Source organism: Stigmatopora argus, chromosome 18, assembly GCF_051989625.1.
Source record: "Stigmatopora argus isolate UIUO_Sarg chromosome 18, RoL_Sarg_1.0, whole genome shotgun sequence".
In the NCBI taxonomy this organism is placed as follows: domain Eukaryota; kingdom Metazoa; phylum Chordata; class Actinopteri; order Syngnathiformes; family Syngnathidae; genus Stigmatopora; species Stigmatopora argus.
Genome location: NC_135404.1, coordinates 13,101,185 through 13,113,613, shown reverse-complemented (window position 1 = coordinate 13,113,613; position 12,429 = coordinate 13,101,185). Strand labels below are relative to the sequence as shown.

Genomic DNA, 12,429 nt, shown 5'->3' with positions numbered 1-12,429 from the left:
TTTTATCAACATTTTTTGTTACCGTTTGCCCCGGGAAAGGAATGCAGTGGTTGAATGATTGCTAAAAGGAATTTTGCTGAAAAGACAACATGTGATTTATTTATTCACCACATCAGCAAGACGGTATTTACAAAGGTAATAAAGGTAAAATTCTTACCTTCAAATGTCTTTAGCTACAGGAAGCAGTTTGCTATGCCAGCACTTGATGTCTAATTTCTCATTTACAGTATTTGACATTTTGTTCATTTCACAGTTCCCAAACCTGTCGAGAGCAAATAAGTCGCAGCAGAAGAAGAACCAAGAGTTGCGCCGGGTTCTGGTGCCAAACCGCAGATTACAATTCCGGAAGGGAAAAGAGGGACGCTCAAGCCTTCTGAACGGTCTGTGCGTCGGGGCATTTCAAGATAGTCAGTTAGTTTTACACTTGACGGCTCTACTGTTTGGCTTTCTTCACGATGGTGCCCACCGCAGAGATGACGGTGGTCTTGGTGCCGCTGGCCGTGGTGGTGACGGACACCACCGCCGGCAAGGTGGCCGTGGTGGTGATGAGCGTGGGCTGGGCCAGGGTCACCGGGATGGCAGAGTCCCACTTGCTCTTCCTCTTTTGGCAATCTGCAAAGGGGGGGCTGGGATCAAAGGCTGGTTCACTTTTGGTTTTGTCCCACGCCAAAAAGGTCGGCGTCTACCTGTGGCGGTGGCGGTGGTGCCGCTGCTGTTGGTGGTCGAAGACGACGAAGAGTTGGACGGGTTGGAACCCTTCTTCGTACCCGTGACAAACTCAATCTGGACAAAAGAACACCCGTTGTGAGGAGAAAGCAATGCTACCGACTGTTCGGTAACTACTTTTGGAGTCTCTAATCCCTGATTTTTTTTCTTCCCACAAATAAATAGATATGCGTCCGTGCAAGTGTGGGCGCGCTATTGATTTATTTCCCCCCCCCAACTATCCACCAATATAAAACAGGCTCTGCTGCCACTTTGAAGACTCCGTTTTGGCTTTTCCTGAAAAGTGCTGCTCAAGGAGACAACACGGACGTAGAATTTATGGAAATTTAGCTTGAAGGGACAAGCAGTATTTAATAAAATGACACATTCCAACATTTTTTTCTTCTTCTCTTCACCCACTCTAATTTTACCCTGCATACCGTCGAGAGTACATTTCACAGACAGAAGAAACGAGCAGCTCTTGCCTACATGTTCTTTCTAGTTCTCCTTCTGACTAATACGCAGCTGCTGGAATGATCTTGTTGTTGGTGCTGGTGACAGCAGCATGTGTCAATGAGAGCCGTGCATACTTTAGGAAATAGACTCATTAGTTCTTACAGATAAAGGCAAAGGTGATCTGCCTAGGTAAAAATACTTGGCTTCCAAGCCATCGTGTCCTGGCTAGGAGTTAAATGAGCTCACCTTGGTGCGCTCCTTTTTGGCTTTTTCCAGCTTGTCCATCTCTACTTTCTGCGCTTTTGCTGAAAGAATGAGTGGTGTGCATTGAGATGAAATGACCACCAAAAAAAAGAGGCCGTAAAAAAGAGACAAACGTACCGAGGGCTTCGTAGTAAGAGTCCTCTGACCAGCCGTGAGGATCAAACATATCTTTTGGATAGTTTGTGCCCAGTTCGTCTATACTGCAGAACTGAATGAGCTTCTCGTAGATACTAGAAGAAGAAAAAGATTTGTCCTATATGACACTTTGACTGACTGCCCCATTTCTTTTTTAATTTTTTTCCAGGTGCACACCTTGGGTTTCGGAATTCCTTTTTCTTCTGAATGTGGCTGTTGGTGTCAAAATCTCCATGGAGCTTCCTTTCGTACAATTTCTGGATCTTCTCCTGTTATCACAACAAGATGGAGAGAGAGAGAGAGAGACAAACACGAGTCAAGAACGAGTTCAAAACATTAAACATTTAAATTGAGAGAGCATCTTTTTACAGAGAGCCACACTATTCATCTGAAAAGTGTCCCATTGGTTTTAGGTCTTTGGCTTTCTCTGTCAAGGAGGGGGAAAAAGACATCAATTGAACTCTAGCTAGCAATATTGATGGAATGATCTGTCAAGCAGCCAGGAAATACTGGTCAGAGATAAGGGAAGCAGGAAATTCAATAACTGACTTGGATGGAGTTCCACAGTTGCTACAAATAGGCATTTCTCAAGCGTCTGCTGAGCCCCTTCCCTTATCTGGTTCAAGGCACACACACCGCCCAGTTGAACTCCAGCTAGCCAGCAACCAAATTTCTTGCCAGCTAAATTCAAGGGACGGGATCGAAAGGAAGTGCGATTGTGAAACGTCCAAAGAATAGAACAAATGTTGGTAACGTCAAAGCATTTCTTGCCCGCGGGCCACGGAGAGCAGGACAAAAATGGGGAAAGTGAATCATTAGTTCAGTAGTTATGGGAGTGGGAGCCTCGCAGGGATAAAAAGTTAACTAAGCTGTCTTACTAAATCTGACTTGTGTCCCAACCTGTCAAGACACCTTCCTGAACAAATTTGACTCGGGTCTAGACATTGTACAAACTGGGATTTAAGACAATCCAAATGCAACGTTTTTCCCCTGACTTGGAAGCTGACCGTGCAAACATACTGATGATGATGATGATTAGTCCAGTGGCTATTTGAAAGCAAACCAATATTGCACTAATAAAGTTTTCTGACAAGGTGAGTGACAGAAGTATTCAATCATTCAAATGCTTACATGGCCACTTGAGATGGACTGGAAACTGGTCTATTAGTACCTTCTCCATTTAGGAGTAGCAGGGGGAGGGTTACAATGCTATAAATCAGGAATAACCCTTCCAAATATTCTCGAATGTCTGTTTTTTTTCTGGCCGTTCATGGAGCGCGCCAATTTGGAATTCTGTTTCTGTCCAAGCGCTAAAATTGGCATTCTTGCCCTTGAGGGTTAGAAAGACCGATAGGAAAAAGTATCATTTAACCAGTGCTGATGAAGGTTGTTGCCTTTTATATTAATTGGCTAACGTCTCGGCTGTACCATTTACATCATTGCTTAGGATTTTTATTTTTTTTAAACTCCAAGCTACCTTGCATAAGGGGCAAGTACCGACTGTTTCTAAAGCAGACAGAGCCAAATAATACGCTTTGAGCAGGACAATTTTACGTCCTGCGGCGTTTGAGGTGCGCAGGAAAAAGAAGAAGAAAAAAACAAATCTCGGAATCAGAATATCAGATGCACTCAACTCTCCGATTGAAGATAGTCTGCTAGTAAAAATCCTGCACTATCAGATTATTGACACATGACTTAAGTTGAGAGGAGTGGATACCTGTAATTGGCTGGAGCAGCGTCCCGCGGGCTCGGGTGGAATTCTGATGTCATCCGGTGACATGTTTCTCACCTTCTCTGAAAACAGAGCTGTGGGGAAGAAAGGAAAACAATATGAGCTCTTTCTATTGTCCATGATGCCAATAGAAGATGAAAATTAGCCCTGGGATACAATCTTACATATTTACAAACATGTATGTTTGTTAACATGAATATAAATATGTTCATTAATATGTGCTGTGCTTTATTTATTAAATCAAACTCAAAAAGTGAGATTAAAGTGCAATGCTCGTGCAAGTAACTGTGATTATATCAATGACAAAACAAGTGTTGTCGTTTTTTTTGGTCCAGACGAGGGCTCAAAATGTTCAGTCTAGAACGGGGGTGGGGCAAAGCGATCCTCAAGGGCCGCTGTGGCTGCAACTTTTGGTTCCACAGACACTTGAAACAACGGGGGATGGGATGAAACGAGCAGCACCTGATTGCAATTCACTGATTACTGATTGCACTTCTAATATAGCCAATTTGTGGAAAGGTCCCTTTTTTAAAGCTCGCTGGAATAGCCTGGCCTAAGGTGGAGAAAAATAGTCAGTTTTAATGTGAAAAGGGCTTGTCCAAATCACGGAGTAGATTGTCAAGTCAAAGGAGGGCCCCCCTTTTACCTCCATCATTCCCTTTAGAGCCATTGCCTGTTGACTTTTTGCAGTCTTTTTGACAGCAGGCCAGACATTCCATGGAGTAATACCATTTTACAACGAGACACTTGACTTATACGCTCATTCAGCTGCCTGTCACGCTCAGAATGGGACTTGCAAAACGCTGTTTTCTGTACGGGTGCAAAAGGGGAGGGAGGTATTCCCTGCATCTGAGACAAGTTCATACTTGACTGGATGTTTGATGAAGATTTATCCAGGTAGGTGACTTTTAGCGCAGCAAGCACAACACTTCTTTTAGAATAATATTTTGGAATGGCCAACGTTCATCTTGGCAAAATAAACACATATGTTGCTCGTTTTGAAATCTTGACCTTCCGCTCGCTCCACAAGAATCAGGTAAAAAAAAAAAAGGTCTAAAATTCATTTTGTTTAACAAAAGCGATCTTGTAATCAAGAGGAAAAAAGTGCATTTTAGAGAATTACAATATAAAGCAAAGCACAATCTTTGTGCTTGATGTAGTGAGACAAAATGTCTGACATTATTCATTTTGTGGACAACGGCAATAGTCCCGAGTGAGCCAAACATTAACTTTGCGCTTCTGCACACAGGAGGGAAGTCGTGGCATAGCCATGAATGCTTTCTAACCCCCGCGTCCTTTAGCTCGGTCTACCGCGCATCGGTACAGACTCGCCACCGAGGTCTCCTCTCCCCGCGTGCCGGAGGCGGAGCAACACTTTCCCCCATCGTTGCACAATCCCTGTATTGGTGGCGGTTAGCGCTCGACCAAAAAGGTGTGGCGGGTCTTTGCTTACTCTATCTTATGTGTAACGAGCGCTAATCCACGTGAGCATGCGTATGTATTGCACCGCGCTACGCTGAACCTTGTACGGTTTAACGACAGTCCTTGGGAGAAAAAAACTGTCGCCGCCGACGGGCCGGGGAGGGAAAGTCCAAGCGGAGGATGTAAACAATCCAGCGCGCACCGTCACGGACAATATAACATTGTAGCGGCAACAGCCTTTGTCGGGGAAGTCGAGCGGGGACGTTTTGATAAATGTGTCATTCCGTCGGATGAGCTGATAAAATAAACGCCGGGGCCCGATGACGGACGAGGGTGGCATTAACAAGCGCGTAGAAAGCAGATCATTGTCTGGCTGACAAGTGGCATCTGTTCTGCTGGAAGTCAAAACGGGTCTCTCAATGCGTGCCCCTTCACTCAGGAGACAAAGAGCTGTCTTCAGCCCGTTGACGGGCTGAAGACATTTACTGTCAGACGACACGCAGCGGCCGAGCGACGACGCTGGAATGCCAAGCGTCCGGTGGGGAGTGGCAACGGAATCAACAACAACAACAAAAAGAAGCGCATTCCCTATCGTTGATCAATCAAGGCTGAAAAGTCAGGAAAGTGGACGGCGCACACAAACATTGAGGTGCTTGGCAATGATTTTTTTCCTGATTAGATTGGTCAGCTTTTAAGCCCGGAGCCCAGTTGAATGATAGGCGCTCTTAATGAAGGCTGCAAGCTGCAGGCCAGAATCAACAAAGAGCCGAGTGGGAACGCTGTGTGCTGGCCACTCCTTGTATCACTCACTTCCTGCCTGATCTCACACACACACACCTGCGTGGGTCAGCGATTACGATTAAGTGTTGCCAAATTAGACCTGCAAATGGCGAACAAAGAGCCTTTTAAGACTCCAGTTAGTGTTTCAGAAAATCTACTGCACGGGAATGTCACCGAGGGCGATATTCATTTTAGGGGCATCAATAAAAGCTTGTTTGGTATTTTTTTTGCTGTCAATCATTACATTTTGCCACCAACATATTTCACGTCAGATCTTCCTTTCGGCAGGACATTCTGCTCAGAGGTGATGTTTTGTCATCCAATGAGCTGAGACTAAATGCTTTCGTGTGAAATTGTACTTACCGACAAGTTCGTTGGGGTCCTTTGTTTCCACTTCTGATACCTACATGAAAAGAAAAGGAACATATTTCATTTCATGCATTGGCCTCTGCACTGGAGACTCTCCAGTGCCATAATAATGCAACAGCACCTTTGAAAACCATGATTTGACATTGTTTCATTTTAGATACGGTTAAGTGAGAAGTTTTTGTTTATGTTATTTGTTGAGGAAGAGAAGTCAGACTCCCCCAAAAAACTCAGTCCCACCCCCTAAGGTATACACTGCCAGCTCTGACTGCATAACGCCTTGGGCACGGAGGAACAGTGGTGTTATTCACGGGCGTCACGTTATCGCTTGGCAACGGTGCGGGCACATCAAAGCATTGTCCTGTCTGAAGCCAGGTCACGTGGCTTGACAGGAGAGTGGCGCTTAGAAACATGTAGGCGCAGCAAACCTGCCAGAGGGCAATAAAAAAACGTGTGCCATCTAAAGTTTGTCCATGAAGAATCTGCGTAGTTTTACACAAACAAACCTGAATTTCGAGACTCATCTCACTCCTTTAGGGTCTTCGAATACCCGGAAAATATGCTAACTCATCTCATTTTCTGAACCACTTTATCCTCACAAGGGTTGCGGGGGTGCTGGAGCCTATCCCAGCTGAATGGGTGGCCAACCAATCGCAGGGCACAAAGGGGACAAACTACCATTCACGCTCATACTCATCCCAAGAGGCAATTTAGTGTCCAATCAGCCTACTGAAGTATGATAAATGCTTGGACCCCGTAACCCCCCCCAACTTAGGACTTGTTAGCTATTTGCCACAAGATAGTCAGTTTGCATGTCCACCATTCTTGCTCAATAAAATATATCACGGCTGAAAAACAAGACGAGATGTCAAAGGTTTTTCCCAATTGACCGTCTTGATCTTAAAAGGGCTCAGTTCTAATTTAAAGACATGAGGCACAGAACGCCACGCAGTCTTTCCGCACAAATCACTGCCTTACAATGGGCTTTAAAAACGATCAAGCTCATTCCGATCAAAGTCACCCCTATCAAACAAGCTCATAATCTGGCGGACACGTGGCGATAGGTAGAGAGAGAGAGAGAGATAAATGCCAGCTTGGATTTGTCATCTTATTTACGAGAAACGGTCATGCGGAAATCAAGCCCCACAGCACCATCTCGTGGGGAAGTACATTCACCACGTTCGATTGCTTAGACCAGGGGTAGGGAACCTGTGGCTCGGGAGCCGTATGTGGCTCTTTTGATGGGTGTATATGGCTCTATGCTAACCTGTGTGGTAAAATATGGGAACCGCTGGTGCCTTTTTAATGATATTTTTTCTTCATTAGATTCTTCTGCATGCATACTCTCATTGATACTCATTGATTTCTAAATGCACACATTTTCATGTATTTTTACTTTGAAATTCTGAATATGGCTCTCAAGGAATAATGTTTGAAAATGCCAGTTGTTTATGGCTCTTTTCGTCAAAAAGGTTCCCGACCCCTGGCTTAGACGGTATTTTGGGGGGTTTAAATGAGTCCTGCCAGAGCAGGCGGTTGCTCAAATACCTCAACATCATCTGCGTCCCTTCCCTCGTCAGTTTCGTCATTCGTCACTTCCTATGAAAACAAAAATGAAGGGGGTTCACTAAATAACCCCGACAACAGTGTTTGTACAAGCAACAAGACAGTACGCAGGTCTTCCATGAAGACTTGAGCCGCTTTCAATGACTGACCGAGTTACTCTCTCTACTGTCTTCGTTTTCAGACTCCTTGTCAACAACGTCCTCTGTCCGATTGAGTTCCTCGTCAGCGTAGCCGAACACAATCTTGCTGGTTGTTCCGCCCTGCTCCTCTTCTGACAGCCAGGCCGAGGAGAATTCAAACGACAACAAAAAACAAGACACGTTAGACACGAAGCAGAACTGTTCAATATAAATATAAGCAGTAAGAAAAATAATCCTAACCCCCCCAGTTCAGACTTGCAGAGGTGTCTGAATTTCAAAACACGAAACAAACGTTTTGTTTTGACTGAATTAGCTGCGTTTGCCACACGGGGTGTTTTTAAAATAGCACGACTTCGGAATCACTCACTAATTATTTTATATTACAGCGATGTAGTAATGTCATTTTTCCTTAGTCTATAATTTTACTTATCAGTCAAAAGGGAACGACGTAGTCAACGACGAGCCCGAGTGGTCGTTCGCTTTTAATATTAACTATGAGGGAGATATTCAGTCCATGTCCAACTAATAAAAATATATTTCGAATGAAAATGCGTAGCCTGGTGAGTCGGAAACTTCAAAGACAGACTTTACCGCCAAACATCTTGAAGTTGGTGGCTAGCTAGCTAGGTGGCTAATTAAACGACCGCACCAACTTTGTAGGACACAACGTCGTAGCTTTTTGTCGTAAGTAGGCCAATTTGTCTCTACCTGTCTCTTCTGGTTCGGGTTCAGAGTCGTCAGCCTCGGAGTCGTCTCCATAGTCCGCCAAAGAGGAGAGAAGAGCACTTTTTCTCCCACTGGCCATTGCTTGGTGAATGGCGCCTCGCGATCGGGCGCAGGTCAAACACGTCATCGCCATCCAATGACGTCAGCACTAAGGGACGCCAGGAAATGTAGTTTTCCACTGTCACTCAACGCCATTCATTCTGAAATATCTCAGATAGGCTATAATATAGCCGCTATATTGTAGCACTGCGTTTAGGATGAAATAAAATCGGTATTTATATGTTCAAAATGATTTAATAAATTGACATATAAAAGAAATACATTTCAAATGTGTTTATTTAAATGCTGCTGCTGAAAAACAAATCCCGGAGGAAACCCTATACACACAATTTCCAGCAACATACACACATGGAAAATCTTAATCTGAACAATTTTCATAGTGATTTTCATTCATTAGTTGTCTACTACTTTCTAATATTGGAACAGAATTAAAGGGAATAAAAGTGTGTTCAATTAAATATATCAACTGCCAATTTAGCATCCATTTACATTGCAGGCTGCTTGTACTGAAGTTATCAAAAAAGCTTTTCAACTGCTCCTGGGAACTTGTATTGGTGCAAAACTAGTATACAGATTTACAATTAAACAAAGATACGTTGATTTTTTTCCTACCAGTCCTTCACATGTATAAAGTCTGTCGTAAATATGTCTAAATAACTCCATGTTTCAGCATTCTTTGTTGGTGGGACTGCAGCTTCTTCTTTTGAAGCATCTGCTTTCCCGGGGTTCCGCTGCAGCAGCATCCGTATAGCAGGGCAAAGACGGCCAGAGATAGTACTCCCAGCACAAACAGCACCAGGACCACGAATGTGCCAAGCGCCCACGGCTCTTGATGCAAACGGAATAAGAACCATTCTATCCAGTCGGTGGGTCGCTGTTGTCCCGGAGCGCTGCGCAAAGTGAGAACGCTTTCATTGAGAAAGAATCCTTTGCTAGAATACTAGCTTGCTCTAGAAGAGAAACCTCAACTCCCACCACTAAATAAGAGCATTTTATCGAAAGCAAATCCAAATTCAAAAGCCAGCAATATTTTCTGATGCCTGAAAGTGTTATCGCCAACAACGTCCCGGGTCCAAAACTCACCTCTCCACGGCCATGTCGAACTAAATAGTTCTCTCGCAGTTCAATGAGTTTGAACAAAGCGTCACCATAGCTTCTCTCAATAGGGGAGTTTAGAGAGGGACCCTCTTTATCCCGCAGCGGCAGCCTTTAAAACGATTTGAATATCAACGAAATGTTCCGGATCAACGCGTGAACAAAGACCTAGCTAGACTTCTGCACTTCACCATATGCTCGTGTGTTAAAGTGGTGACGTAAAAGCAACAGAGGTTAATGTTTACTCAAAATATTGAACGGCCGAGTCAAAAGAGAAGGGGGGTCGTAAACTCTGCCTATGACAGGGCGGCAGTGTTTTACTATTAATATGTTGGCAATGACTATTGAATCTTTACAATAAATTTGCTGTTGTTGTTTTTTTTTGCACAAAGCAAAGGGAAATAGTGGTTGGATCCGATGCAAAGAAACATTTTTCTTTTCCATAATTGCATGAAATGCTCTTTTGCTTGTGAGGTCTTTAATCCTCTCCATCTTCAGATGGACTGCAGTGGTTGCACCCTGGAAGTGTTATATTTTGCCTCCGTACAGAAGCAGCACTGGAGGCAAGAAAGAAGAGCCAAACCGAGGATTGTGACTGCAAAAAAAGGAGACGGGACAGGTTTTAGGGGGCATGCAGGCATAAAAGAAGCAGACACATTTTCTTAAAGTGGACTTACTGGCAAAGAGGATGATCACAAAGAAGGCCCCCAGTTCCCACGGATCAGCATTTGGTAGCCCTTGCAGCTTGCTCAAGATCTTTGTAAAACCATATTCCTCCAGCACATTTTCCATGCTGACCCTTGGATCCACAAAGGAGATGTTCTAAAGGACCTCGGGACTTGGGAGAGTACTCACTTTACTGGCTAAAATGGTCGAGACGGCGATAGAGTGACCGGCTCTGGGTGTAGAAACTTATTTTGGTCCTGCCCACCCCACCCTTAACTACCCTCTACACTGTCATTTTATCCTGCACCCCAGCAATTATCCTTCAAGCCTGGAAAGAACTTCAGCTTTGTACGCATTGGATATGGAAGCTGGGGATGTGACAATATATCAATAGGGTGATGAAGTGCAATACTTTACAGACACAGTGAAGCATTATATCGGTGTGTCACACCCCTCTTCACAACAAACATGATTTTTTTTGCTCCCAACTCAAACGTTTTTGCAGTCTTAGTGTACGTATGCGTGCCTCCTAGTTCTATGAGTACTACAATATTTTACTCAGTGTTCGAGTAGAATTTCAGAAGACTAAAAATGCTCAAACGACAGCATTAAACATACTCACAATATTGGCCCTTCATGGGCTGTCCCCTTTTGACTCTTTAACATTTGAAAGAAAAGTTTAGTATAAATCTCATGGTGAGATAGTAGCCAGCCTCTGGCTCATTTTAACCTTGGCACCACATGCCTCTGCACTTGCAATAAAGACGTATAACGTGTTCGTACTTCTGGTAGCCTAGTTAAGGATGTGCCCCAAAACAGGCGCACTTTATGACATTTTTAATCATCACATCAGCATCGAACGAACGTTTGTTTTTGCGCCAATGACACCGCACGTCCGAACAACCAATGCAACGCAGTGTGTATCAAAATCTCAAATTCTATTCGCCACGCAATTTGTCAATCAAACGTGACCCCGCCCCTAAAAAATGGAGACAAAGTCGTAACTGTTTTGTGTCGATGTTATTTTGTTTTACAAACTGAAAGTCATTTATTTTTGCAATCAGGATATTCATTCATTTTATGAACCGCTTATCTCCACAAATATAGGGATATACGTATTAAAGAATAATTTAACGATATAACTGTGCCGGAAACCGATTGCGTGGCTTCTTTCTCATGCCTCCTCCACGTACCCTGGTAAAATTCCAACTTTGTTTTCATAAAATTACGTCTACAATCAAACAAAATTAAGTTTAAAAGATATCTTCATCGTGTTTAATTACGGTTAAATGTTAAAAAAAATGCTACCATTTTAAATTTGTAAAGTGTTTGTCTTAACGTCCTGTTATAAATGTGCAACTTTCAACCAAACTATATAGTTTTATGATACCAATACTACAGCATTAATGTGCAAATATAATGTATTTTGGGTGGCATATATTATATGACAATAGGTGTGTTGAGTGTTTGGAGTTTTGGACATCTTTTCAGCCACTTGTGGAAATGTGAAACCTGCTAAATTTACTGAGGCGAATGCTTAACCTTTGCGCTCCCATAGACAGGCTTTTTAGGCTGTGTGAATAAGACAGACTCTTAAACACATCTTGACATGTAAACAAAGCCACTTTGCACTGTAATGAACTAATGGATTTGAACATGTGACGTATCCATGTTGTTAAGTCGCAGGCGCTTACCTTGAAAATATACTGCTTTCAGTCCTTCTTAATTTTGCAAATACTACTACTATATGCAAGCCTCCATCTTTTGCAGACTTCTGCGGCTTTTTCGACGGCCGGGCCGCTTATCAAACAAGCCTGCTCAAACCAGGCTCCAGACTGTTCCTGCAAGACGTCCGTTAGAGGTTCTTTTTGAAGGACAACAAGGTTTCTCCGTCGGATTGCATTGGGTCAACTCGTACCACGTTGTGAGAATTTTTGTTGTTTCTGGCAAGCTTCCCCCTTTTTTCCTCCCACACCTCTTGCCCAAATGACTCTTTCACTGCTGTCTCGCTCCCCCCTCGCTCTTTCTCGTCTGGTGTGTACATCTGAGCGCTCATTCACATTTTTGCGCACCCCTCCTCTTTGGCTTGCCAGAGAGCGACCAGCTGCGTCGAGGCCTTTCATTTTCTTCTTCCGTCACTGCGGAGACCGTGGTCCTTCTCAAAGGAGCTCGGGGCTGACAGCAAATGGACAAATGTCTACGTCGAATAGCGATAAAGTCGTAGATGCCACGGTGCGTCTTGGCCAGGGAAAGAACACACTTTATTTTCATTTTGAACAACTAGCGGGAGGGTTGGCAGCGACCGCAAGAGCGGCC

At 43.8% G+C, this 12,429-nt stretch overlaps 1 protein-coding gene and 1 long non-coding RNA gene across 4 annotated transcripts; both read right to left on the bottom strand.

The window, feature by feature from the left end:
- Window positions 1–71: 71 nt before the first annotated feature.
- Window positions 72–8,453, bottom strand: sap30bp (SAP30 binding protein). Of its 2 annotated transcripts, XM_077626211.1 has the most exons (11): window positions 8,275–8,453; window positions 7,576–7,697; window positions 7,409–7,459; window positions 5,858–5,897; window positions 3,278–3,366; window positions 1,738–1,829; window positions 1,543–1,655; window positions 1,408–1,466; window positions 687–783; window positions 467–612; window positions 72–382 (listed from the first exon to the last, which is right to left on the bottom strand). In XM_077626211.1, the coding sequence occupies exons 1-11, from the start codon at window positions 8,423–8,425 to the stop codon at window positions 365–367; spliced, it is 978 nt and encodes a 325-aa protein (XP_077482337.1). In that variant the 5' UTR covers window positions 8,426–8,453; the 3' UTR covers window positions 72–364. The 2 variants fall into 2 exon arrangements, with proteins under 2 accessions (XP_077482337.1, XP_077482336.1); XM_077626210.1 differs by having other exon boundaries at window positions 72–612; window positions 8,275–8,452.
- Window positions 8,454–8,610: 157 nt separating this feature from the next.
- LOC144092996 (uncharacterized) lies at window positions 8,611–12,162 on the bottom strand. Of its 2 annotated transcripts, none has more exons than XR_013306184.1 (4): window positions 11,808–12,162; window positions 10,125–10,246; window positions 9,436–10,042; window positions 8,611–9,242 (listed from the first exon to the last, which is right to left on the bottom strand). It is a non-coding gene; the product is annotated as an uncharacterized LOC144092996 (long non-coding RNA). The 2 variants fall into 2 exon arrangements; XR_013306183.1 differs by lacking the exon at window positions 11,808–12,162 and adding an exon at window positions 10,736–11,776.
- Between the last annotated feature and the right edge of the window lie 267 nt (window positions 12,163–12,429).

Coding starts and splice junctions, on each gene's coding strand:
- sap30bp (XM_077626210.1), bottom strand. CDS start 8,425: ATGGCGATGACGTGTTTGACCTGCGCCCGATCGCGAGGCGCCATTCAC. Junction 7,460..7,575: donor ACAGTAGAGAGAGTAACTCG/GTCAGTCATTGA, acceptor TTGTTTTCATAG/GAAGTGACGAATGACGAAAC. Junction 784..1,407: donor CCAAAAAGGAGCGCACCAAG/GTGAGCTCATTT, acceptor TCTTTTGTCCAG/ATTGAGTTTGTCACGGGTAC.